The sequence below is a fragment of the Haliotis asinina genome, chromosome 15 (assembly GCF_037392515.1).
Source record: "Haliotis asinina isolate JCU_RB_2024 chromosome 15, JCU_Hal_asi_v2, whole genome shotgun sequence".
NCBI lineage: Eukaryota > Metazoa > Mollusca > Gastropoda > Lepetellida > Haliotidae > Haliotis > Haliotis asinina.
Genome location: NC_090294.1, coordinates 28,880,124 through 28,907,462, shown reverse-complemented (window position 1 = coordinate 28,907,462; position 27,339 = coordinate 28,880,124). Strand labels below are relative to the sequence as shown.

The 27,339-nt window shown below is 39.7% G+C and overlaps 2 protein-coding genes across 3 annotated transcripts in view; one reads left to right on the top strand and one right to left on the bottom strand.

Moving 5' to 3' along the window:
- The first annotated feature begins 13,267 nt into the window (after nucleotides 1-13,267).
- Nucleotides 13,268-14,482, top strand: LOC137266346 (homeobox protein vab-15-like). The gene is made up of 2 exons (XM_067801832.1): nucleotides 13,268-13,625; nucleotides 13,953-14,482. The coding sequence occupies exons 1-2, from the start codon at nucleotides 13,268-13,270 to the stop codon at nucleotides 14,480-14,482; spliced, it is 888 nt and encodes a 295-aa protein (XP_067657933.1).
- A 9,502-nt stretch (nucleotides 14,483-23,984) lies between these two features.
- Nucleotides 23,985-27,339, bottom strand: part of LOC137266281 (protein FAM184A-like) — a 98,653-nt gene continuing 95,298 nt past the window's right edge. Inside the window, exon 17 of one of the 2 annotated variants that reach the window (XM_067801771.1) lies at nucleotides 23,985-27,279. In XM_067801771.1, coding sequence (XP_067657872.1) covers nucleotides 27,115-27,279 — 165 coding nt within the window. In that variant the 3' untranslated portion in view covers nucleotides 23,985-27,114. The remainder of the gene's footprint in view (nucleotides 27,280-27,339) is intronic. The other variant, XM_067801770.1, reaches the window with a different exon arrangement.

Below are 27,339 nucleotides of genomic sequence, written 5' to 3'. Positions count from 1 at the left end.
TTGATTTGTTTTTGTCATTTTATGGGAAAATGTGACAATGGTTATCTTTTACCTGGTCAGCTGATGCTCTACAAAATTTCTGAATACTCAGACAAGTAACACCATGATATGGACAGAAAATGTCCACTGTGACATGTTCACCAAGAACACACTTGTCAATGTTCAGCTGCATTAACAATATAGATGCCACAGATATTGACTTTACTCCTCCCTCAATGCAAATATGTACAGTTGATATCCTTGATTGTGATGTGACTGGTATGATATGAGGCATCATAAACAACTACCTCTCATTTTACACTTTATTTATGTTTTCAAAAGCTGTCCCAAACATTTCAACTTCTGATGTCTTAAGAGTTGTAAGTGCATGTGGTATCTTTTCTAAACTGTACTAGAGGTATCCTGAATACAGTGTTTCTCATAATGCATGAACACACTTACATTTCAAGTTTATTATGAAAGAACATTTCATATTGATCACCAAACACCAAAGTAAGTTCCAACATTGGGAAGGCCTGCAAACAACCCACCACTCTGCTGAAAGAGTGAGTGTGGTTTTACTTCACTTTTAGCAATGTTCCAGCACTATCACAATGGGGAACACCAGAAATGAGCTTCAAACATTGTACCCATGTGGAGAATCGGACTTGAGTCTCATGATGAGCAAACACTAACCACTGGGCTACCCCACCCATGCTAAAAGAGCAGAATTCATGCTCTCTCACATTTTCTTCAGGTACATGCTCACCCTGTCTGCTTTGTGCAAACAAAACAGGATCAATGTTGATGAAAATATATATATTTTGTTTATCCTTTAGTTTTATGAATTTACTGGAATCAGTGATTGATAAAAATAAAGTGTAATTATGACTTGATAGATTCCCCCGTCATCTAAAATGTGGGTGACATGTCCTTTGTTCTTTTTTTCGTCAGAGTGCTATCTTGTGTGGTTGGGACATTGTTGACCCTGTGCACTCCCCACACCCCAACATCCCAGTGAAATCATGAAGTTTAGATATGAAAACATGCCACATGAAACTAACACTAAGGATGCCTTCCAGATGTCAGTATCAGATGGCCAGTCAAAGACACACAGTTTGTGTCAGTATCAGATGGCCAGTCAAAGACACACAGTTTGTGTCAGTATCAGATGGCCAGTCAAAGACACACAGTTTGTGTCAGTATCAGATGGCCAGTCAAAGACACACAGTTTGTGTCAGTATCAGATGGCCAGTCAAAGACACACAGTTTGTGTCAGTATCAGATGGCCAGTCAAAGACACACAGTTTGTGTCAGTATCAGATGGCCAGTCAAAGACACACAATTTGTGTCAGTAGAAGGTCTCTGGCCGGAAATATTTTATCACAATTTTTACACAATGTGCATGTACATTTTTCTGATCGTATTTGCATCGTCATCTCTTCCCACAACATGACTGTCATGTCTGTATTTCCCATTTAAAGTTTACATACACTGTTGTATACATAGCCACGTTCTTCAGGCAGCTGTTCTAAGTGAAGTTTTGGAAAATATTCAACACAGTTAAAATGTATAGTTAAAACATGAACTGATGTATTATGAGACATATTTGTAATGTTTCCAAAATTATTTTCAGGAGTTCACTAAAACTGTAAGTCGCAAAGTCTCATTGAAACTTGGAGAATTCTTAAGACACTTTCTGTTTCCAAATGCCCTTCACAGATTGGCATCATATTTGCATGTTTCTTATCAGTTTGATGCATGATCCTCGTACAATTCATCTGCAGAAAAATTGCAGTTGGTTCCCCCAAATATGCAGATAAATCAGTATTTGAAGTAACCATACATGCATTCATGTAGACCCGTGAAGGTCCCGGGGTAGAATAGGCCTTCAGCAACCCATGCTTGCCATAACAGGCGACTATGCTTGTCGTAAGAGGCGACTAACGGGATCGGGTGGTCAGGCTCGCTGACTTGGTGGACACATGTCATCGGTTCCCAATTGCGCAGATCGATGCTCATGTTGTTGATCACTGGATTGTCTGGTCCAGACTCGATTATGTACAGACCGCCGCCATATAGCTGGAATATTGCTGAGTGCGGCGTAAAACTCAACTCACTCACTCACTCACGCATTCATGTAGGTAGGTAGGTAGGTAGGCAGGCGGGCAGGCAGGCAGGTGGGCGGGCGGGCAGGCGGGCGGGCAGGTATGCGGGCAGGTAGGCAGGTAGGTAAGTATTGTGAAGTTTAAGTGGGTCAAAAGCTTAGATGGGAGGTATAAAAAGTATAAAGTGCATCAGAATCTCTTCATGAATTTCCCTCTGTATCCTGACTATAGAAAAAGTACTTGCTATTCATCTTCAAATAGAATCATTACCTTTTTATTTATATTGCGATGAATACGTGATTTAGAAAATAACAATTTTACATGTACCTGTTTCAGATATGTTTTGTTTATGTAATATTATGGAGAGGGTTACTATATTCCTTGAAAAGTATTGGCCTGGAATACGAAAACACGTTGTTAGCATGCTCCTTTAGGTATTTTTTGAAAGGAAATGACTCTTAATTCCAACCTTATATAGTGACTGTGATGGTTACGGTCTCGCATGTCAGTGAGTGTTCAGGTGTAACCACTTTCCTAACGAGCATGATTGTCTGGTTGTGGGAAATGAACTCAGCAAAGAATCTGATGTCACAAGGAACTACTTACAACTTATTGACAAGAATGAAATTAAATGGGGTGGCCACATAGAGTCTGTACAACTTACGCCCTAGAGGTAACCTGTGTTCAGAGAGTCTAAACCCTCCTGACTAACATTTCATTTATCGGGAATCAAAACATTAACAATATCACATGTACTGGACTGATACAGAAATTATCTTGCCCTAAAATAAGTAATGCAATACAGAATATGGCAATGCAACAATAACTTCTGTAACGACCACACAGAGGTAAGTGCTTATATTGCTAATCCTACTTCAAGTAATCTTGTTCACACATTGACTGAAGTTTTGGATGATTACCCTGGATGAGATATTCTGAAGGCTAATTTCATGTGTGTAAGAGCTCAGTCATTACCTTAGGTTAGGATTTGTATGGAAACATCAGTGAACTAGTATTTATTCCTTGCTAGCTTCAACCAATGTCTCCTTCTCCTGCATAATTAAATGCTACAACTTTTACCTTTAAACACTCCAAAAATGAGTAGTATTTCAGTAAGCAGGGGAAGCTTTTCTTCCTCTTGCTTGCCAGTGTGTCAGCTGTGAAGAATGTACGCTTGGCTTGTCTGTGCCTACTTAATTTATGATTGTGCTGTGGCCTTTTAAATTATTCTCTACCAAATTCAACACACAGTAAATGCCAAAAGTGAAAATTATTACCAAACACTCCAAAGTGTTACTGCCATGACCTCTCTAAGATTAGCACATTGCAATGTTAATCACTATCTACAAGAAATCAGCCTACATCCAAACAGCAAATATATCACTTAACAAATTCCTGTAACAAACGCCCTCCACTATTTGTTACTGATCAAAATATAATAAACAAATGAACCCGATTTACCATGCTTGAAGACACCCCCCCAAGAATGCTAATTCTTCTCATCTGAAGCGCATTATAACAAACCCCAAAGTAATTAAACACTCATGTTAAATTTCATTCTTACAAACCATTAGACAAGCACATTCCATTCACTCACACAATACCACTGACCGAAAAGGTAGCACATAACTTGAAATATATTGTAATGGAAATGGGTGAAAAGTTCAGCATGGTATTACTCCGATGACTGGGAGTGTACAACTGTTCCACAGGAGCACAATAAATCCATTTCTCATAGAATCTATTATTTTCACTTTTAGAAAAATATCTGTAACAATTTTCAAAATAGTAAAGAGTGTTATCATTCTACTGTTTTTTTTTTCTTTTTTTTTGTTTTATTTTTTTCTGTGTGTTAGATTGTTTAGTGTACAATAGTGTACAATTTAGAACAATAACAAAAGCCTATTGATTAAATACTTGTTCTTCTATTGTTTTTTATGTTTAATAAGGATTTGGTTTCCCTGGCTCAGTCCCCAGTTTAAAAACAGGATTCTGAAGTAAAGCAATAACTAAAAAAAACACAGCAACAAAACAAAACACACAATAACCATTTGTGACACCATGTATTATACTCAACCACAAAAGTACTGCCCCAGTTCACAATACCCGGTATGTCATGTTAACAAGTCCAACCAAATCATTAAGAAAGTAACAACTTTATAATACAGATTGGATAACAGGTCTAACACCAACATTCTGGAAGAATTCCACTATTGGAATCATACACAAACAAGGCGTAAACATCATCAAATGATATCAGGCTATATGCCCAACATCCAACATATGCAAAACCATATTTTGAAACCAAAAATCTCTAACAAAAATTCGGAACAGGCCTTTGCAGAAATCGCTCCACCACAGTTATCTTGCACAATATCATAACTCAAATCAGAAAAGCACACAATGCGAAAAAACACACTTTCAGTTTATTTGTATTTCTTCAAGGCCCTTGATATCCTCCAGTGCTTGGGGCTGGTTAAAACCTCTATGGTGCACACTGACTGTACGCCTGAGGTGCCAAGACAGTGACCCATGTTGGCTGAAATGGGAGAGAGAGTGAATGAAATATTCAGTCTAGATGGGTTTGTACATGGTCAAAGGGATGAGGTGAGGGCTCTGCACCGGCCAGAAACAGCCAAGAGGGTGGAGGGAGAGGCCAAGACATCATTGTGCATTTAAGGCTTTTCTGTGCACTTAAAGACTCCTATATATTACCTTATATGCACGGAAAGGTCGAAAGTGCACAATGGATATTTTGAGAAAAGACGGAGCAAAAACAAGATGCATTTCATTTCCTACCAGTCCTGTGGGGTGCTTGGGGTTGGGTGAAGCTCTAGTGGATGGCTGGCAGCACCTCTATGATTGTTCGCCTGACGTGGCAAGAGAACGACCTATGCTGGCTAAAATGGGAGAGAGTGTGAATGGAATATTCAGTCTAGGAGAGGATGAGGTGGGGCCTCTGCATCAGCCAGAAATAACCAAGAGGGTGGAACGAGGGGCCAAGACATCATTGTGCATTTAAGGCTTTTCTGAGCACTTGCAAGACAGTTACACTGACCTTAATATATGCTTGTTCAACATAATCTACCCTCGTGATATAAATCTCAAATGGTAAGACTTCTGGCCTTATCGCCCCATAAATTTCATTCTAGTGAAACGATATGACTTTATTTCTTAACTGAGCAGGCAGTTTTGACATGTTTCTTTAATTGTATCATAACATACTGTAACATATGCTCATATTCAACTCGTAAGAATGACACTCTAAGAACGTGTTCCTCAAAGTTAAATTTTAGTGGGGATAAGGGCGGAAGTCTTTCGTGTCAAATATTCTCGTCAAAGTTTGCAGTACCCTGACAGCCATGGATGGGTAGCATTACATTGGCATACATAGCTAGCCTTACTTGCATTAACCCTATCAGAGTTGATGCTTTTCAGTCTTTAGATTACGTGGAGATCTGGCAGTATGTGTGTATATATACATTGTATAATTACTTAGTTGGTTGTTTGTCAAGAGTTGTAACTGTGTTTAGTCGGACTGTTAAGTCAGAACTGAGCAAAGACATGTCAATGTTCTGACAGCAGTGTTAATGCACTACGGTGGCTGATCTGGAGGTGACTTGAAAAAAATCTCGCTTGAACTCCGTCACCGCCGGAAGCTTTAATAAAGCACATTATACTAAATACACAGCACACACACTTTATGTTTATATATACCTCACGTGGATATTGTTCCTGTCGCACTTTGTAAGGCGATGACAGACGATGAAGCGTGTTCGTTCACTCCCTCCATTAGTTCGGCGGAAGATACTGTGCTGTGAATGTGACGCAGTCACATAAGCTCCGCCCACTATGGCGGATGTTTATATTTCTGTACATTTGTTAATATTGTATATTTTTGTTCTTGTACCACTGACTGTGATTTATGAATATAATAAAGTTCAAATGAAGCGAAGATGATAACTATGTTTTGAAAAGAATTCTCTCTTCTCTCGATATGGATTATTCTTCCCGGCACCTGATCTTTAGCTTTGGCGGTACTTCTCTTATTAGCTCTCCTAGGAAAACAGAACAATACATTTTAGCCTTTCCGGGACAGGGGCGGTGGGGTAGCATGGTGGTTAAAGCGTTCGCTCATCACGCCGAAGACCCTGGTTCAATTCCCCACATGGATACAGTGTGTGAGGCCCATTTTCTGGTGTCCCCCGTCGTGATATTGCTGGAATATTACTAAAAGCGGCGTAAAACCAAACTCACTCACTCACTTTCCGGGACATCTGAAAAATAAATTTTAGCCTTCCCGGTACGACACCGCTATCGCTGGTACGCTTCAACATGAGAAGTAATCATGGTGATAAAAACGTATTTCACAATTTAAGTGCAAGGCCCTTTACATAGAGTACAACATGTCGAAGTATTACAGACACGCATGGACGGCCTGTAAACTCGGAAATACAGGTGGTAGTTAACAATTGAGGCAGTGGCTGACAATGGCAAACTTCAACACGTATTGTAGTGATGGCGATAAGAACTTGTTTCGCAAATTAAATTTAAATGCAAGGCCCATAACAGAAAATACAACACATAGGAGTATTACAGAGACATAGGAAGCGCCTGAAAATCATAATACAGATGGCAGTTGACAACAGAGGCAATGACTGTCAGTGGCAAACTTCAACATGCAAAGTAATCACGGTGATAGAAACTTATTTCTCAATTTGAATGCAAAAAATGTATACTTTCCAAGATTATGATATTATGACATAACAGCAGCCTCTTAAACTTATCGAGAGGTGCAAATCCCCAGAAATATTTTGGAATACCTTTTTTTCTGACATCGTAAAATGAACATTCTAGGGGAGGTGGAACTCAGTTTCTATCACAGGAACAACACAAAGGAGCTAGTCCCAATTTACGACCATTTTAAATCATGAGACAGTGCCTGGAGCACCTAAGAGAGCACAAAGAATTTCTGTACACTTTCACTAGTATTCTTGTGAGATAGCTCTCAAACTGGACAGTATTTTCAATTGACTTATACAGAGATTATTTAGGTTATCACAGCGTATGTGTTTATGAACAGCAATACATCTTTGTCTGAATGTTTGGAGAAATAACTGGGTATTTTACAGTGTCCTTATTGATCCATAGCCATAAGAAAAAAAGTAACTTCTTTACAATCAAAGCCCAACACTCAATATCTCTGTTTGCAAGGCCTTTTTCGTACAGATAAACATGCTCCAAAATAATATTACTATCCTGATAGAGGAGTCTTATCTAATACTTCATGACTTTATGTAATGGTTTACTTTTATGGAGAAGCGCCCAAGCTCACCCCCTCCAACTAAATTTGGAGTTGACTTATTCAAACACAAAATGGTTCTATAAACTCTATCACGAACGTTTTCACTATCATGGTATAAGTGGAAGTCCCAGACTTCGCTCCAGTAAATCATCATTGGCACAACTTTCACATAAAAATGTGGAGCTGAATATGAAGAGGCAGCTTGTGAAAGCATTCAATATTAGATTTGATACATTGCAGTGCCTGGTCAGCTTGGTGAGTAAGTGTTTTGGTGGTCTCATACCATGACTCAGGGCTTATTAAGTGGACACCAAGATATTTATAGGAAGGTACTACTCCAACGGTTTCGCTTTTGAAATAAAATCTTTCGTATTTTCGTAGAGCCCAGGATATCATACTAACCGGAAAAAGTGTCAAACAAAATCAGTACTGGGGAGGTTACGAAATCCTATTTCTAGGCCCCTTTTGAGATTCTCCTTGTGAACTAATAAGGGTGGTGGGGTATCCCTGGTTCCCTCGAAGACCATGGTTCCATCCCCCTCATTGGTGAGGCCCATTTCTGATGTCTCCCGCGGTGATATTACTTTGACATTGCTAAAAGCAGCTTAAAACACACTTCACTCACTCTTTGTTTTCAGAACTAAAGACGGCATAAATAATTATTCTCATCCTTAGTATATATTCTATATTAGGGCATATTTATACATACACGCTGTGAAAAGTTAAAGCCCCTGAGTAGTCACAGGATGTGTTGAACATTGAAATCGGTTGGTATCCCATTTTCGATTGCTTACATACGATCATATATAGGACCACGGGCCGTCGTTGTTTTGAAAATGGTATGTGTTTGTGAACGTGACTTTTGGTGTGAATATTATAACCTAGCACACCGTCACAAGAATATATAAAGGTACTTTTGAAATCGAGGAAGCAGTATTGTTAGCACAGGTACTGATTGTAGTAAGTAGTTCACGGAGTCTAGTATCGACTTCTATCAAAATGCAATTAAATGTCTGGAAACGTTATGTTTACATTAAAACAACACGGAAATCAATAATCTCGCACAAAAACAGAACTGTTTTAAAAGAAGGATAACACTGATCTTGACGATATGAGATTGACGAACGTTTTCAATCGCAATTAAAGAGACAATGGATCAATTATCCGCTTTCATGACCGCCGGAGGTAAGCATCACTCCGGTGTTAAAAGTAATCGCGGCGAACATGAAACACAGACTTAAGTAGCCGAACAATAGAGTTCAATTTGAATTCCATTAAAATAATTAATCGTGTTAAATTGTACAGGATTAATTCAATGCACTCTTCATTACGATACTCGAAAGATCAACGTTTGTATTTCAGATTACAACGACTAAGTGCTAAAAACACACGCGACCATAAATCCGAATAAATGTAATTAAACGTTTAAGAACCGCGATGCTAGACAGTTGGAAACAATACTGTCTGCGGAGTCATAATACGTATGAAAAATATGCTTTTGTGGGGAGGATGCCTTGCCAAAATACTGACTCTACCGGTGCGAGTGATGTTGTGAGGTTTTGCTCAGTATTTAGCGAATCAGTGGTTCTTGTTTTGGGAGACCTAACCCCAGACATGTAATTACCTTATATGATGGGTGCTAGTGGAATTATGATGGGGAAACTGGACAGTTTAATTTGGGGAAAATTTAACATGCCTTGAATTTTAGCAAACCCGTGAAGCGGATCCAAATATTGAACTAACACGTTTGTTTTATGGGTATTGATCAAAGGCACGGTAATTTTATTTCTGCATTATGGCCCAGGGTACAGTTTGAAGAAAGTAAAATTACACTCTTGGTGTAAAGTGGATGGATTCAAAGGGATGGGTTAGACACCGCCAGTGGTCGCTGTCAAATTCTGATTTATTTGACTGAGTTAACTTTCTATTATAAATGTTCTTACAAATTGATTGAGAGATGTATCTTTCACTTACACTTTACTTTATTAAACCATTTAGTAACATAGCACATCTTTCGTCAACTGCGTACGGTTATTTTCAACGTCGATATAATTATCATATGTATTCCGAGTATAATTGTTATTACTTTTCTTTATTAGCTGTAGGCATGTTCCTGTTTTGTCTACATTTAAATGTCACTTTTCAACGCAATTCGTTGTCCATGTTTGAAACTAATGTATGTTTCTAAGGGGACAATTAAATACCACAGAACAAACAAAATGACAAACAGGAAATGAGATTAAATCACATTCTGTATATCACTGCAATATATTCACAAGCATGCTTTGCCTTATTTCGAAATCACCCTATTTCATTGTGATGCTTCTCTCAATTTCTAAACCCCAAATAGAAATGTAACATGGGAGTAAATATACCATTTAAAAAGTATTTGAAATTGGATTTAGAAGGTTAGCTTCATTATTTGCATTTTAACAATGAGGAAACAGATGAATGAAGAAAAATTTAGGGAAACCGTGACAATTTATTCCATTCATTTGGAAATGATTTTTCATCTGTATGGATATATATTACTATTTCTCATATGCTTTGGCACTGGCCAGTGGTATGCTCGCAAAATTGAGTATCCCCTACCTTTTTTGATGGTATATTACCAACAAGGTACACTGATATTGACTTGGTTCATTTCCGTTCCCAGCAGTTTAAAATGCATCCTATCACTAACACAACACTTTTGAAGACATGACACTTGCACGTAACGTGTGTGTTCAGTGATTGACAGTGACAACACTGAAATCGACACTACTCACATGTCAATGAAATGGAACAGCTCGTCATTTGTCAGCGGAGTAGGGTCCCTGTCAAGTCCTAACATGTTGCTTCACTAATTATGAATCTCACTAATTGCAACGTACACGGATTATCGAAATTCCATCGATGGGAATTAAGATGTGAGATCGCTATGTGATACGATTTAGAATTGTCAGTGTCAGATTTAAGTAGTTGATATCGTGTTGAGATCTGATCGAAAGTGTGTAGGAAATTAGCGTCAAGGATTTCAGTAATATTCTCGTTCTCACTAGGTGTCGATGTAGATATTTGATCCTACTAGAAAACCAATGTTATTTTTTCGTTCATTAATTACTTTTGTTGAAACTGAATATTGCGATTTGGCATTGCTATCTATCTAAGTATAATCTGACATAAGCAATGCTTTAGTGATTTTTTCTTGCAAATGCTTGTATTATAAAACCAAGTACATCAAAATACGGTTCTGAAATTTGAATAATCTACAGTCGCTGAAACAAATATACCTCATATAGCCCATGCAAGTCTTTAATGTATGTCAGGTCTAGCTTACCTCAGTTTCTCACAATGGAGAAAGTATCTGAGCTCCTTTTTATTGCATTTCAGTTCGGTTAAAAAAAATCAGCCATTTGTTCATTACCGAGATTAGTTGTTAGCCTAAAACTGGAACTGGAGCAGTGGATTATGTTATTTTGAAAAGAAACCGTTCCCATCGCTTAATCTTTATAACTGTAAATTCAGAAAAGAAACAGGCCATTCCTAAAAAAGTCATGTCATTAACCCAACACTTTTTTCTGAAATGATTGCGATTGTGTTTTAGCAAGTTTGACATCATTTTGCTCCAAACAACACAATAATCAGCTCCTTGAAGAAACAATTAATTAGCAACACCGCCGCCTTGTACTCCCAACATCAGAGAGGCTTCCACCATGTCATCGGAAGCTAGTAGTAGGGTTTTCAAGACGCCTGCACTCATATAGGCCCACAGTGGTCAAAACAATCAACAGTTACATTGTAAACAAGCGTCTCGTGTCGGATGTGGGTGATGAGAAAGGACAAGTGTAACATCCAAATATAGGACATTTACAAATGGTCATTAAACGGTTTTCCTGTATTGGTCATTTCCCATGTATTCCACGGTCAAGAGCACACCGGACGCTATATGGTAGTCTACGACAGGTTGCACGTGCTATGTATTAGAAATGGGAATATGTGGTTGTGTGAAAGATGAGATTGTGATTTTCCTGATAAATAAGATGAAAACTTAAGCGGAATACCGTGGGACGGTATAAAGATACGTGGGAACCAGTAGCTCAAATCAGCGTGAGCTGTTTTTTACTCCGCACTCTCAATATTCCATCCATATGGCGGCCATCTGTAAATAGTCGAGTTTGGACCAGACAATCCAGTGACCAACAGCATGAGCATCGATCTACGAAACTGAGATACGATGACATGTGTCAACCAAGTCAGCGAGCCTGACCACCCGACCCTGATAGCGACCTTTTACGACATAGTTAGGTTTCTGAAGACGACTGCTAGGACGGATCTTGCACCGATGTCTTGCACGTCTTGAGTGTCAACTGCAAATACTTTGCCAACTCAGCTATCTTTACCGCTCATGTCTTTGAACAGGGTTTTTAATCAGGGTTTCATTTTTTCTTTCGATGTAATTACTGAACATATGGCTTACTGCATTCAATCTGGAGCTGTTATCCATAACATTTCACGGTTTCATCTTGAAATTCGACATTAAACTCTAACTGGAATATTAATTAAAAAAAACCCTGGATGTGAAACGCTCACTTACCATCTGTGTAATATTACTTTGCCAATGTGTAAACGTCCTAATTAAAAGCTGGAACTTTAATTAAAAACACAAATTAAAACAGATTTGTGTCGGTTTTAGATGTGCTTTGTCAGTCAATTCGATATATACAAAGTACACATATCTACCTATGTCAGATATATGTGATACTCTTGTACATGTATATTCAAAATACCTGTGGCTGTAATACACACCAAACATTTAATCAGTATAATAGTTTCTACACTTGAGCATGTTTGAAGAGGCTACTTGAATATGCCAGCACCTTAACTAAATTCAATATACATGTAAGTAACACTGTACGACATATTAAAGGATAATGCGCAACATGTGTTGAGGACGTTGTACAAATGAGGGATATTGTGCGTATTATGCAGAATTGTAAACATTGACGGAACCTGCAGCTTATGCTGCTCTGAAATAGGTTTAATCAAAGCCGATTTTGTGATTCCACAGGATCTCATAGGTAAATATGTACTCTAGAATCAATGTGGCCTGTGAAAGCGTTTTGTTGGATTGCGTTGCATTACCTCACGGCCCATGTAATATCGTTAACTATTGAATGGATGGATATGAGCGGCTTGAAGGAAGAATCCAATCTTGTGACATGAGCTTGACACGTGCTTGAAGCAGATCATCCCTTCTTGAACCAAGAAGTCATTATGATTGACTAAAGAACAAGCTCCGGAAAACAAACGTTTTTAATTTCAACCTCATGCCAAAAACCGCGGGGAAGAGTTGCTGGTGCGTGGAGCTACTGGTCGGTCGCAGGGCAGTGGTAAGAGGGGATGTAAATATTGCGTGCTGTTGGCCGTTAAGTGATTCTTTCATTCATCAACTTACGCCTTTACACAAACACTAAACACGGGGTGAAAGGATCGCTTAATGAAAGAATTATCAAGAATTAATCAACCCATTGAATTGAATGTCGCAGCTGTAGAACTGTCAAAACATCCCCCAAATCCGCAAATTGGATACGGGAGGCTTGGATCACACTTACTCCTGGCTATTGTGTGTCTAGTTAGGCTAAGTCCCTCCTTAACAATGATCTCAACAATGCCTCCATAAAGACTAATTACTTGTCCATTGTCTTAAAGAACACGACTCCCCGGGTGTGAACTCCACCCGCATTAACGCTCTGGTTGGAGGATTTGAGTATATAAGTTCTAGGAAGAGTTGACAGAGGCACTTCAGCTTTGACCTTCTCAGTGTACACACCTACCTGTATATAACACACGCTTGGATTTATTACATCATTCTGTGATTCGGACTTGTGGCATCATGATTCTTGAAGGAAACATCCCCGTGAAAAGGCATTCATTCTCCATCGAGAACCTCGCAAAGAGCAGTCGTGACGAGGAACAGGCTCCCAGGCCTGCGGACTTAGGAGGTCGGTTTCCCATCACCCTCCCTCTACCCCTTCCACCCGTGGAATGTAAACTGTCTCCTGGACTACCATATGAACGTGCCACGTCCCCACAAGATGTGAAGGTCACTACGGACGTCACCCCTGCTACCAGGAAACGCCCCCGCTCGGACAGTACAGGGAGCCCTGATTTCATGACGAGCACTCCCAAGGGAGGGGACAGGTCACCCTTCTCCACCCTCAGCGAGAGGAGCTTCACCCCCTCTGTTTCCGGTATGTAGAATATTTTGATTCTTGGAACTTTACGAAAATTTCGACTCGTGATCGTCGAACTCAAAAAAGCTATCTTGAACTTTATTGATATCTTTGTTCATAACAGAACAATGTACACTAAGTTATAATCTTTTTTATTCAATTTTTGGCAGTTGAAATTTCAATTCATCAGATTAATTATACTCCATGCTCTCGACTTCAACTGATATGGTTTGAACCAAAAAGAACCTTTATGTACTTTAGGTCGTGTAAATTAACACTTTCCATGGTGTATCTTTGTTATTCCACCCTTTCGATGTATATTTCATGCCCCACCCTCTTCTCCAGATGATGACTCGGATGGTGAACCTTCGAGGAAGAAGAAAGCCCGCACTGCCTTCACGAATGACCAGGTTACTGCCCTGGAGAAGAAGTTCCGAGATCAGAAGTACCTGGCAGCCAGCGAGAGGGCAGACCTCGCTGACCAGCTCAAACTGACAGACCAGCAGGTGAAGACTTGGTTCCAGAACCGTCGTATGAAGGAGAAACGTCAGCTAAACCACCGGGAAGAACAGGCCCGATTCCCCTTCCCCACGGGCGGAGTCGACGTCACCCAGCTCCAGGGACTCCGGTTCCCACCCTACCCCCAGAGCCATGACACCACCCCCAGTTTCTCACCCACAGGGCTACCCCACCCTGGTATCAACCTCCGCCCTCCGATGATGCCCGAGCTTCCACGACCCACAGGACTCCTACCACCTACACTATCGCCCCACCCCCTCGGGTCCATGTTCTCAAACCAGGGGAGCTACCCTGCCATGTCGACACTAGACCACATGAGACAGATGAGGTCTCCGATGATGTTTCCCATGTACTAGGGAGCGAAACTCGACAGCCATTGCTAGTGGCTGTCCAATGAAATCCTCATACAGTGCCCGACAGGACAATTGTGCATCCAAAGTGCTATTTGTATATACTTTGTTTTGCTATGAAACTGTAGAATGCGAGGTCGAACGTGTGCACATGCTAATGTATGATCCTCTTGTGATAGCGTATATTTTGTTTTGCTATGAGAATCTGCTCAAACGTGAGCAGAATGTGTGTAAATGCTACTGTATGATCCACTTGTGATAGCGTGAATAAATGTTCATGGCACCTACAGATCTGTGTTGTCTTCATTAACTGAACACCTTGAGTGACCGTGAGGTTGTAAATGCCGAATAACGAGCAGGTTTACCCCTCTCTCTGTCAGTACCTTGGTGATTTACTCGGTTTGGTAAGGCGAAATCTACATTGTTTAGAGCAACGTGAACATCGATTACTGGTTTGGGGGTTTTTCCCAGAAATTTGTAGCAATCCAGCCGAAATCTAATTTCACCACAATATTTATAGGACGTAATGCTATGTTGGAGGGTCCCGTCAAATCTGTCTGGTAGGAATCTCACATGGTTTTAAGCTATTTCTGGTTGCCATCAATACCGATGTTGCCATGTCTTTGTTTGGAAATCTTAAATGTCATTGTTTGTAAACAATAACGGTATCAAAGGTCAGTTGAGAAAAGGAAAAGCGTTATAACCCTTCTTTGACATTGAGATACGTATTTGAGATACGATAAAAATTAAAAGCCAAACGCCAGGTTATTTCACGAACTATATCGTGCCCGAACACAACAGTCACAACCGTTCTTTTAAGTATATATAACATATTTCTCAAAAACGAACCTACCTACCTACCTACCTACCTACCTACCTACCTACCTACCTACCTACCTACCTACCTACCTACCTACCTACCTACCTACCTACCTACCTACCTACCTACCTACCTACCTACCTACCTACCTACCTACCTACCTACCTACCTACCTACCTACCTACCTACCTACCTACCTACCTACCTACCTACCTACCTACCTACCTACCTACCTACAGTTGCTATTTTTTGGTTTTGAAGTTTGTACACATGTGTGTTAAACTGCCGAGAAAGTGTTGCACATCCGTATGCACACCATGTCCGGTGTGTGACATGTACCCAGAACAGTTGGGTAGTCTGGGAGTTTGTTTATGACAGATAGACAGGCAGGATATGTTCACCTTTTCGCGAACACCCATTCGACAATATTTCATAACCAGCAGCTTTGGTCCAAAGGATCTTCTCGGAACAGAACATCAACATGCACAGATTTCTTTGTCGCCTCTTTTCATCCCAAGCTTTTAACTATTCCGCCTGTATTACAACTAACATGTAACAAACAATGGATGGAAAATAAGCAGATATTGACATGATTCTCATATAACGCTTTGCAATCAAAACGAAATGAATGCATGTTCTGAATAGCGAAAGTTATATGCTATTATTAAATCACAAGAAGAAAGAACACTTCCTTGCACGTTCGCGTGTTTTTCCAAATTGTTTTCAGTTGTAGTAGATCACATTCTTTCATTGCAGTTGCCTTCGAATTAACCTCTGTTCGGATCAACCCTATGGTCAATATTGACGTAGGGTCTTGACTGTCGTTTGAAACAGGAAATTAGATTTAACACGCCTGGGAAATGCCTTTAATCTCCAACATTCGGAAATGGATTTCCCCTCGTTAACATCTTATGGCTGACAATAGAAGTACTGAACTGTGAAAGAAGTTAAACGTTACAGGGTTAATCCTAATCGGCTAAACCTGACCCCAGTAATGAGGTAACATACATATCCTGGAAAGGGTTAATTCACACGGGCACGATAACAATCGTGTGACTATTATACTGCCTTATATCACCTTGGTGTGAGAGGGTCTTTAACATCACAGTTAAGGGACCCTGTCTCACACATAGGGAGAAAGTATACTGCAGGCAATTGCTTTGATGAAACTGTAAATGGAACAGACTCGTTAATTTCAGATGTGTGTTATCAGCGAACAGGCATGGTAACAACTGAACGACAATTGCAATCCTTACGGTTTTATGGATGTTTTCGTATTCAAAGATTTAAAAGATTTGCTGCTATAACTGGTTTGAAATTATTAGTAACTTTGAACCTTTGTAACACAGCTGAATGTATTGGATCTTGGATCAAAGACAGGAAATACTGAAACCAACATAGGTATGTCATTGAAGGTGTCACTGTGTTTTCTCATAAGCTTTATTATGTCTCAGTGCCTTTTAGATTAGTAACACTGAAATAATCTATGCCGAAATGTGAAACATTGCAATAAACAAGAAGTTGTTACCCATAAAGTTGTATTCTTCATTAATAGTATTAACCGGAGATTACCACATCATTTCACATCATGCTAAGTTTCTAATACACTATAAGGTAATAATTATTAAACCTATTAACTCCTCAAGTCTCTTGCATCTGATTATATCTATCACATATATAAAGATGTGTGTGTGTCTGACAAAAGTTGATGGGAAAGTAGTATAGTATCTGTGGACCAAGGGATATTTGACTAAATTTCACTTCGACTTTGCCAGCATGACGTCTAACAGCAATGGCATCCACGGCAGGGAGACTATATACAGAGGGAGAGGAAACTCCCCGGAAAGCCCTTGAACGTATGCCTCAGCTCGTCACGAGACCAGTGAAGCCAATATGGCGACAGTTTAGTACATGTATTTAAAATTGAGTCCCGTTTATTTTCAGCAGCTGATAAGATTCGTTGAGTGTTGTGACAACTAAAAACCTACAGGTAGAAGATAAGTTTGCTATTTTGTCACTTCAGTTTAAGTCTTTTGTTGTTAGTGTCAGTATCAGGACAGTAGATTTGTAGTAAAGTTTCAAGTCGGTATGTATTAGCTCGCTGACTTCCATTCTCGATTCACCGCGAAGATAGACTAAATTGTGTCGATGAAAACTTCTTTCACACATTCGTTTGATTTTTAGAAGGGAAACATACATTTAGTTGAAAGGTATTCGCATGTAATAGTGATAGTTTTATGACTAAAAAACTGTTAGGGTGTATTTGAGGTGTGTGAAAAATATGACACATCGGTGATCTGTTCTGATCCGCCATTAAAACACTACACGGCGTTGTTTGAGTGTTTCTAGAACATATTTCAAGAACATCTTTCACATATACCTTTAATTCTTATTAGGGAAATACACTATCAGGTAAAATGTGTTTACACCTAATACTGATAGTTTCATAACAGCCCCCACCCCAAAGTACAGTTCGAACTGTCGCTTAATGACCGCATTGGAGATTTGAGAGTAGAATTTCAGCAGACTAACAAAGAGTCGAGAGGGCAAAAAAATCCAACACAATTTCAATGAAGAGATATTAGATTCACTTAATCAAATTCTGGTAGCTATTCAAAATCAACGATTCGAGGACTAGGAAACGTTGGTCAAGTCGGAAATCACAAAGCTTCAAAAACGCAATAAACTGATAAAATTAGCAGACTCGTCTGAGGGAGGTTGGAAGACAGTTCGTAACTATGTTTCCAACGCATTGGCGGATGATTCCGATGGTGATCGGAAAATTGCGAGGGCCGACAGTAAGGCGGTGCGTAAGAAGCGTGCATGTCAAACGCATGTCAAGAAGCGTCCTTGTCTATGGAAGTAGACCAGCTAGGCGATGGACAGCTTATACCCATCCCGTGCCAGCTGCTGTTTTACCTGCTTCTGTTCAGCATATTCAACCAATCACCGATCAGCTTTTTCGAGCCAAAGGTCAGAAGACAAGAGCGTGTTTCACATGCACTGACTTCAGTCACTTCAGGAGAGACTGTCCACAAAATATGTCAACCCAGAGATTGTCGACGTTTGCAGCTGGAGAATCAACACAAGGGAATCAATAGTTCTCAAGGCTTGTCAGTTGAGTGTAATCATGATGATGTTGATGATTTGTGTTTCTCCAAGATTCTTACATAAGATTATCATGAGTATGAACAGGGTACATCTGAAATTATCGTTAAAGGGCTCCTCAAAAACAGTTTGCAGTTTTGGATAGACGTTGGTTCTTCACAATTTGTTGTAGATTTGATTGTTAATGGTTATAAAATCCCATTCTGCTTTCAGCCACCTCCAATGTTTGTGAAAAACAATCAATCAGCTTTTAAACTCAAGCGGTTGATGAGCTAAAGAAGAAAAGCCTTATATGCGAGTGTGATACCCACCCACTGTTGTCAGCCCATTGTCTGTTTCAGTCCAGTCTTCTGGGAAGAAGAGACTGATCCTAGATCTTCAAAGAATTAACTGATGTGTGTACAAACAGAGCGTGAAATACGAGGATTGGCATACAGCTTTGAACTACATCAGAAATAATGATTGGCTTATAAACTTTGATATCCATTCCGCTTATCACCACATCGATATTTTCTACCCTCATACAGGTTATCTCGGATTCTCACGGTTTGATCAAACAGGAGTCGTTACTGCAAATTCCTTGTTCTCCCATTTGGGTTAAGATCGGATCCATATGTGTTCACCAAAGTTACAAGACAGTTGGTTAAGAAATGGAGGTATGAGGGGTACAGAATCGTAACTTTCTTAGATGATGGTATTCTTTCAGGTTTTACTCAGGTCGAAGCTCAAATATCAGGTGCATCTGTTAAACAGGACTTACTTAGATCGGATTTTGTTCCCAAGGTTGAAATGTCTCTTTGGTTGCCGTCTCAGTCAGTTGAGTGATTAGGTTGTTGGATTGATACAGTATCCATGCCCGTGAGTGTTCCAGACAGAAAAGGGGATAAGGTATTGAAGGACATTACATAGCTTCTGTTGTTGGTCAGATAATATCTATGAAACTTGTGATGGGTTCAGGTTCCCAGCTTATGACAAGATCTTTGAGTATTGACGTCGTTGCAGCCCCGTCATGGCAGAGCTCTACTGAGTTGTCAGATTCGATCATCAAACAATTGAAGTTTTGGTCAGTCTGTATAAATATGTATTGTTCAAGATATCTAGTTCAGAGAACAGTAGCGAAGAGACTTGTTTATTCAGATGCCAGTGATACTGGATTTGGTGGTTACTGTGTGGATCTGGATAATGTCCCTTCACATGGACAGTGTCAAGGGATGAGGCATTGTGTAGCTCGACGTAGCGGGAGCTGAAAGGAGTGCTTATGGCTTTGCAAAGTTTTGTGACTAGTCCATCACACCAAAGCATTAAGTGGTTTACAGACGACAAAAATGTTGCTACGATTATTGAGAAAGGTAGCATGAAGGTTCACTTACAGTCCCTAGCTTTGGAAATATTTGACTTATGCGTTAAGAATGGGATTGACCTACAATTACAGTGGATCCCTCGTTACGAGAACCAGAACGCAGATTACTTAAGTCGGATGGTTGACTTTTTCGACTGGTGCATTGCCAAAAACATCTTTGACAATGTAAACGTCAAGTGGGGTCCTCATGAAGTTGATAGGTTTGCAACGTATTACAATACCAAACTAGAGGTATTTAACTCTATTTATAGCAATCCCAGCTGTGCAGATGGCGACTGATTCACTGTGAACTGGAAAGGAACAATGAACTGGATTGTGCCCCCTGTATGTCTGATTCCACACACGATCAAGCATTTCGCAGAATGTGGTGCGGTTGGAACACTTGGTGTCCCTGAGTGGCATTCTGCTTGCTTCTGGTCTTTATTAAGTTCAAATTCAATGTTTATCCCATAAGTTAAAGGTTGTATATATGTGCCTACTTCCAGAGAGTCTTATACGGCAAGTAGAATTCCAGGAGGAATGTTTGAAGAAACTTATTTGCACTTTAACATGCTTGCTCTTCTTGTTGATTTTCTCTGATTGAGGTTTTCACTGTTACAGATGGGTTCCTGTGTACATATAAGAAAGAACTTGATCAACTTCCTGTTTCCGTACGCCAGTTGGCTAGGAGTCTGCCAGATTTATTGTCGGAGTCGAGAGCCGAGTCCACTGTGAGGAAGTATATGAATGGTTTTGCTGCTTGGCAGAGGTGGGCAAAATGAATAATATGCCTGATGTGTTACCTATTTGGCCCCTACATTGTGCCATTTATCTTTTATCAGTGATTAGTGATTCAGTGTCGCCTGTCTTTTCAGCCTTCTATAGTATAAGGCATGCACATTGCAGTGTAGGTGTCGAGAGTCCGACTGAAAATAGTCTTGTAAAAGATCTGTTGGAAGCAGCTAAACGGAAACTAGCAAAGCCAGTGGCTAAGAAGGAGCAAGTTACTGTTGCTATTCTTGAGAAGTTGCATGATTCAAGAATTGTAAATGCATCATTGTCTGATTTGAGAATACGTGTTTGTTGGCTTATGCCGGATTTTTAAAATCGCCTGAGTTGATTAACATTTCTCGTTCTGATTTATTTTTTTTTTATATAAAACTCATATGGCTGTTTTCATTGAAAAGTCTAAAACAGATGTATACAGAGACGGATCTTGGCTTATTATAAGCAGAAATCAATCAGAACTGTGTCCGGTCGATTGCTTGGAAAGATACCAAAACACGCATGCATTCCATCAGATTCTGATCAGTATATTTTCAGAAAGTCAAATGTGCATCTGGATGTGTGTTAAGAAAGGCAACAATCCTCTACCTTACACAAGGTTAAGGGAACCGTTCTTGGATGCATTGTCTCCATTCGTTGAAAATAGGAACAGTTACGGTCTGCATAGTCTACGTAGTGGTGGCGCTACGGCTGCAGCAAACAATGGGATAGCAGACAGTATGTTTAAGAGACACGGAAGATGGAAAAGTGAGTTACAACAGAGACCATATAATAGATTATATGGTCTCTGGTTACAGATAGTATTGATAACAGAATGAAACTTTCTCTTTCTCTTGGACTTTGACTTTCTTTGTAGTTCTCGACCGTGCAACACACCTCGTGTCCCACTGTCAAATGTGTTTTTATGTTGCGTAACGGTTGGGTATAGGAGAAATGTAATTTCTTTCGTTTGAAGGATGAATGAGAAGGAAATTAATATCTCCTAGTGGTGTGGCGCTTTGTGAGTAGAGTAGTCTGCGCCAGTAGGTGGCGCTAGACAGAGGTGTTTAAGGGAATTAAGATTTGAATTGTTCATTCTCGCTTTAGTGCAAGCACGGCCAACACGTCATATTATCATGGACACGGACGCCAAACTTGATGCCATACTTCAGCAGCCAGAATGTAGTTTCAGTATTTAACATTGTTTTGTATGTTTCAGATTTGTGAGAGTGGGACTAAGAACTGTGGTATTCACTAGCATGATGCTGTCGCTAGGTTACAGAGTCAGTGAGATAGTAATGTGAGCTGCAGTATTTGCAGGCATACGATGTATCTTGCTTTGGGGTGAAGAGCAGTTATAATACTAATGCAAAACTGCTGTGCTTGCAGTCATTCGATGATGTGTATTGTCTGGGCTGAAGAGCCATTATAGTACTATTGCATACTGCTGTATGTGCAGTCATTCGATGATGCATATCGTCTGGGCTGTACAGCCGTTATAATACTAATATAAACTGTTGTGTGTGCAGTCATTCGATGATGCATATCGTCTGGGCTGTACAGCCGTTATAATACTAATATAAACTGTTGTGTGTGCAGTCATTCGATGATGCATATCGTCTGGGCTGTACAGCCGTTATAATACTAATATAAACTGTTGTGTGTGCAGTCATTCGATGATGCATATCGTCTGGGCTGTACAGCCGTTATAATACTAATATAAACTGTTGTGTGTGCAGTCATTCGATGATGCATATCGTCTGGGCTGTACAGCCGTTATAATACTAATATAAACTGTTGTGTGTGCAGTCATTCGATGATGTATATCGTCTGGGCTGTACAGCCGTTATAATACTAATATAAACTGTTGTGTGTGCAGCCATTCGATGATGTATATCGTCTGGGCTGTACAGCCGTTATAATACTAATATAAACTGTTGTGTGTGCAGTCATTCGATGATGCATATCGTCTGGGCTGTACAGTCGTTATAATACTAATATAAACTGTTGTGTGTGCAGTCATTCGATGATGCATATCGTCTGGGCTGTACAGCCGTTATAATACTAATATAAACTGTTGTGTGTGCAGTCATTCGATGATGCATATCGTCTGGGCTGTACAGCCGTTATAATACTAATATAAACTGTTGTGTGTGCAGTCATTCGATGATGTATATTGTCTGGGCTGTACAGCCGTTATAATACTAATATAAACTGTTGTGTGTGCAGTCATTCAGTGATGTATATTGTCTGGGCTGTATAGCCGTTTTATTACTAATGTAAACTGCTGTATGTGCAGGCGGTATATATTGTTTGGACTGGAAGCTGTTAACTAGGCACGTTGTGTATTTATATTGCATGTCCACGCATGTTGTTTTCAGTACAAACACTTGTTGTGGGTTATCAGTGATGTGATTAAGTGATGCAGCTTTTTAAATATACTTGTTTAGTACACTATGGTAGTTAATTACTTGTGTACTGTGCTTAAGACATTGATGTGTAGAAAGTGTTTATTAGATCACATGTATACTGTAAACCAACCCTCCGGTAGTTGCTGTTAGCATTCGTTGAAGGAACACGGCTCCAGGGGATTTTCTCCAAATGTGTTGTTTTCCTCTGGTTTTACGTGGCGGACAGCAGCAAGATATTGTGATCAGACGTATGTACCGAATGTATGATGCAGTTGTGGGAATAAATATCGGCCGTGCAACGGACATCGTGCCCCCCAGTCAAACGTGTTATGTTGCTTAACGGTTGGGTATAGGAGAATCATTTATTCTTTCATTCATTCACATATATACTCCTTTCTTTTATTCTTTTTCTTTCTCTTTCATTCTTGCTCTTAATTCTTACTATAATTCATTCATTCATTGTAAAATTCCGACTGATACAATAAACTGTTCTGTAAATAATCACAGCTGTCACTGTGTGGTTGGAGCATGATGATGAGGCATACGTTAATTAGTACAAATGGTAAAGAAAGCAAGTGAGTGACCTGTCCTAGATTATCCCTGTCCATGGTAAGGAAGGAAGGGAGCTGTTCTTCAGGCTCTTTTGTGAACTGTTTCAGTTGCATCATGTGTATATACCCTTAGTTTGGGAGAAGATCCCGCAATTAAGCAGGTTTGAGATGTTTATCATTAAATTTGTAACAAATCAATGATCACGCGAGGCAAACTCAATTTTGTAGTGTTCTGGTCCACCAAAGGGATGAAACTCTGCAAATAAGTCGAGTTGTAAGAGTGAAGTCGTTCTTAAGAACATTCTCTCTCTCAATGCTGGCTCACTGAGATACCATGCCCCATTCAGAAATGTTATACTGACGCCTGCTGGACCAGTCCTTGTACTAATTAATGCTGGGCACCAGACAGGGACAAACAAGTACCATGTTTTAACATCTTTTGGTATGATGCAGCCAGCGAATGAACCGGCAACCTTCTACTTTCCAATACAAAATTATTACAAACTACATAATCAGACTTCATTCATATTTATTTTGGCCAAGGCTATGCTGGTTGTAGAAATGTGGATTATAAATGGACGGCTGTAACAAACAGCCACAGGAGGACAAGGCTATGTACAGACTTAAACATCGTGTAATGTTTCATTATAGTCAGTGTTCAACAAGGACTGACAATTCCCTGCAATGAGGTTAAAGACTTGAAGCAGATGGACACATATACCTGATAAAATGAGAATTTTCACAGACACAGTACAATACCTCCCAGATGTACATATTCAGAAATACCCCACTGTGAGATGGCAATCTGTATCTTTAGTATCAACACAAGTGAAAACTGTACCTTCTAGACCCATCACAAACTCCATTGCAATATAAAATTGTGAAATTGCAAATATAAAGTAAAATATCACAGCTATGGTTTATTATAGCAAAAAATAATTACTTCAATATATAATAAATTAATAAATGGATACAACAGATACTGCCTTTGGCAAAGTTAGTAGCTTGAGGTCAAAGCTGGACATGGAGGCAAGTGAAGCAAGAATCACACTAGGACATGTTGCATATGAAAAATAAGTTTGCCTTGATTCCTGTAATCCGTGACAAGGCTGAGTAACCTGAGCAGTTCCACAAACGAAACATTTCACAACATACATGTACTTTGTTTCCTACCCAGCCATGTTAGGGGTTTAATACAGTATTAGGCAGTATTTGAGTTAAAGCATGGTGTGTCAGTTTGACAAGGGCTGGTTGTTGGTTTTGTCACTTATAGCAATATTCCAGTTATATGGCAGCAGTCTGTAAATAAATGAGTCTGGACTAGACAATCCAGCGTTAGCATTGATCTAGGCAATACTGGGATATGTTGAAGTTTGACAAGGGAGCACAGTTTGCAGATATTTACCATGGTAAAACCCATAAGCTCCGGGACGGTGATGGTAATATAAGATTCATGATCAGGGAGTCCTTGATTCAAACCCCTGACCTATGATTCTTGTATGACAAAGGGATACAACTCTGCACAGCAAGCTGCTGTAAAGAAGACAGTATTACTACGTCTGTGGAGTCTGCCCTTGAGTCCTGAAGAACTACAGGTTGAAATTTTAAACATGAACAGTATCCAACCAAGTGAAATACATCTCATGTACATGTAAAACAGGCAATAATGGGGTTCTTGTTTGTTTACCAATCTCGTTCCACTTGTGGAAATAAATATGTTTCAACCACATAAAACGGGCTCACCATGTGAGAATACTACGTTTCAGCAGTGTTACTGTAGCACTTGGGTCTAGTTTCATGATGATGTTCTGAGCCATCATTGGTAGCTGCACTGTCACTACCATGATAAGACTTGTGCATCAAAACAGACTGATGGGTTATCACACAGATGGATGATGAATCAATGGACACACAGCACTTCAAAATGACATGCCACACACTGACATGACATTTCAACATTACCCCATACATAAAATACCTGTCGGGTTGGCCAGTTACTGTCTTGTTTAGACCTATACATGTAAGTGCCTATTACCATCCCAGTTATCCACCACATCACAACTGACTTGCTTCTTGATATATTAGAGAGTGTCTGGCTTAAGGTTATAATGTCTCACTATACTACATGTCTCAGATAAACATTTTACTGACGTACAAAATTTTATACAGTAGGTACAAGTCTTCAACGATCTTGGTCTCTTGTAAGACACAGAGCTGTACCACTGAACAGCATGTTGTTTCATAGTTACATGTACATGAAAGATGAAGTTTTATGAGAACTTTCCAGGGTACGTTACTATGGCTCCTTGAGACTTAACACTGCCATGAAGATACCAGCTGTATTGGTTCTTTCCGTATGAAAAGGATTTTCAAGAGCACATATTTGTGAGAAATGGAAAGAATCATGTATAACTGGATCAATATCCATTTTTACTCACAAATATTTTGTCTTGTTATAATTTTTTGTACACAAACTCTATCCATTCCATGTTCAGAACATCTTCCAACATAAGGTCAACACATGACCAAGAGTGACCAGCACAAGGTCAACATGTGACCATGAGTGACCAGCACAAGGTCAACATGTGACCATGAGTGACCAGCACATGGTCAACATGTGACCATGAGTGACCAGCACAAGGCCAACACATGCCCAAGAGTGACCTGTACAAGGTCAACATGTGACCATGAGTGACCAGCACAAGGTCAACATGTGACCATGAGTGACTAGCACAAGGTCAACACATCACCAAGAGCGACCAGTACAAGGTCAACACATAACCATTAATGATCAGAAGAGCAAGGCCAACAGTGGACCTTGAAGGGACAAACACAAAGGGATCTTTAAGGACCAATGCTTGGACTACAGTGGAAGCTTCTGGACATCATTGACAATGGCTTCACAATCCATGATCACAGCATACAGAGATTCTTGGTACACAAACCATGCAGGTTGCCACAGACACAATCCAAACCACTCCCCATATGGCTAACTTCAACACAAACTCTACTCTGTATAGGAAAGTTCAACACAAACCATACATGCAAGTTTAAAGCAAATCCACAGCAACCTTCTTCACAAGGAGCATCAAATTCAAATTTATAAACAATTTGATGCAGTGGTAAAACCAGTTTGTGGTAAAATCAATTCATGTGTACTTGGTACATAAAAACAACCTTGTATAATATAGGCTTAAAGATATAAATAATTTAAATAAATATATTGGATTTAATACTTTGGTCGCATGTCTTTGAGTGCCATCCATGCCAGTATGGAAAAGACATATGAGTTTCAAGATGGATATAGCAGTTGCTGACACTTGTGAGAATTGTCCAAATTATCTCTTGAAACAAACTTGGGTCATTACATGAACATATTACTAATATCTTGACCTTCATAACAAATTGTACCTATTATTCATAATCATTCATGTAAGTTTACACAATGTTTATCTTACATACTGTACATGATCAGACTAACAATGATTGGTACGATATAAACAGTTAACGCTCTCCATACAAATATATATTACATTCATGATACATACTTATATATCATATACTCGTCGTATGGTGACATGTGATGATGAATTCTGGAATCTGCTACTTGTAGCTATGGAAGTGGACAGAGAACATCAGGGGATTTATCGGACAAATTTTTTGGTAAAGGCTGGTTGTGGTAAAGGTTTGACTGGGTTGAGGCGCTCATCATGCAGTGGAGAGCCTGGGAGGGGGTCGAGACGCTGGTTGTTGCCGGACAGACTGGGGGCACTTGAATGTTTCGCTGGGTTCTTGTCACCCTTCCTCTTCTGCAACAAAATCAGAAGTCTGTTGTTCATGAATACTTGACACAGCAAATGTGCATATGC

Excerpts from the sequence above, each read along its gene's own strand:
- LOC137266346 (XM_067801832.1), top strand. The coding sequence starts at position 13,268 with ATGATTCTTGAAGGAAACATCCCCGTGAAAAGGCATTCATTCTCCATC. Across the intron at positions 13,626-13,952 it reads CTTCACCCCCTCTGTTTCCG|ATGATGACTCGGATGGTGAA; the intron begins GTATGTAGAATA and ends CCTCTTCTCCAG.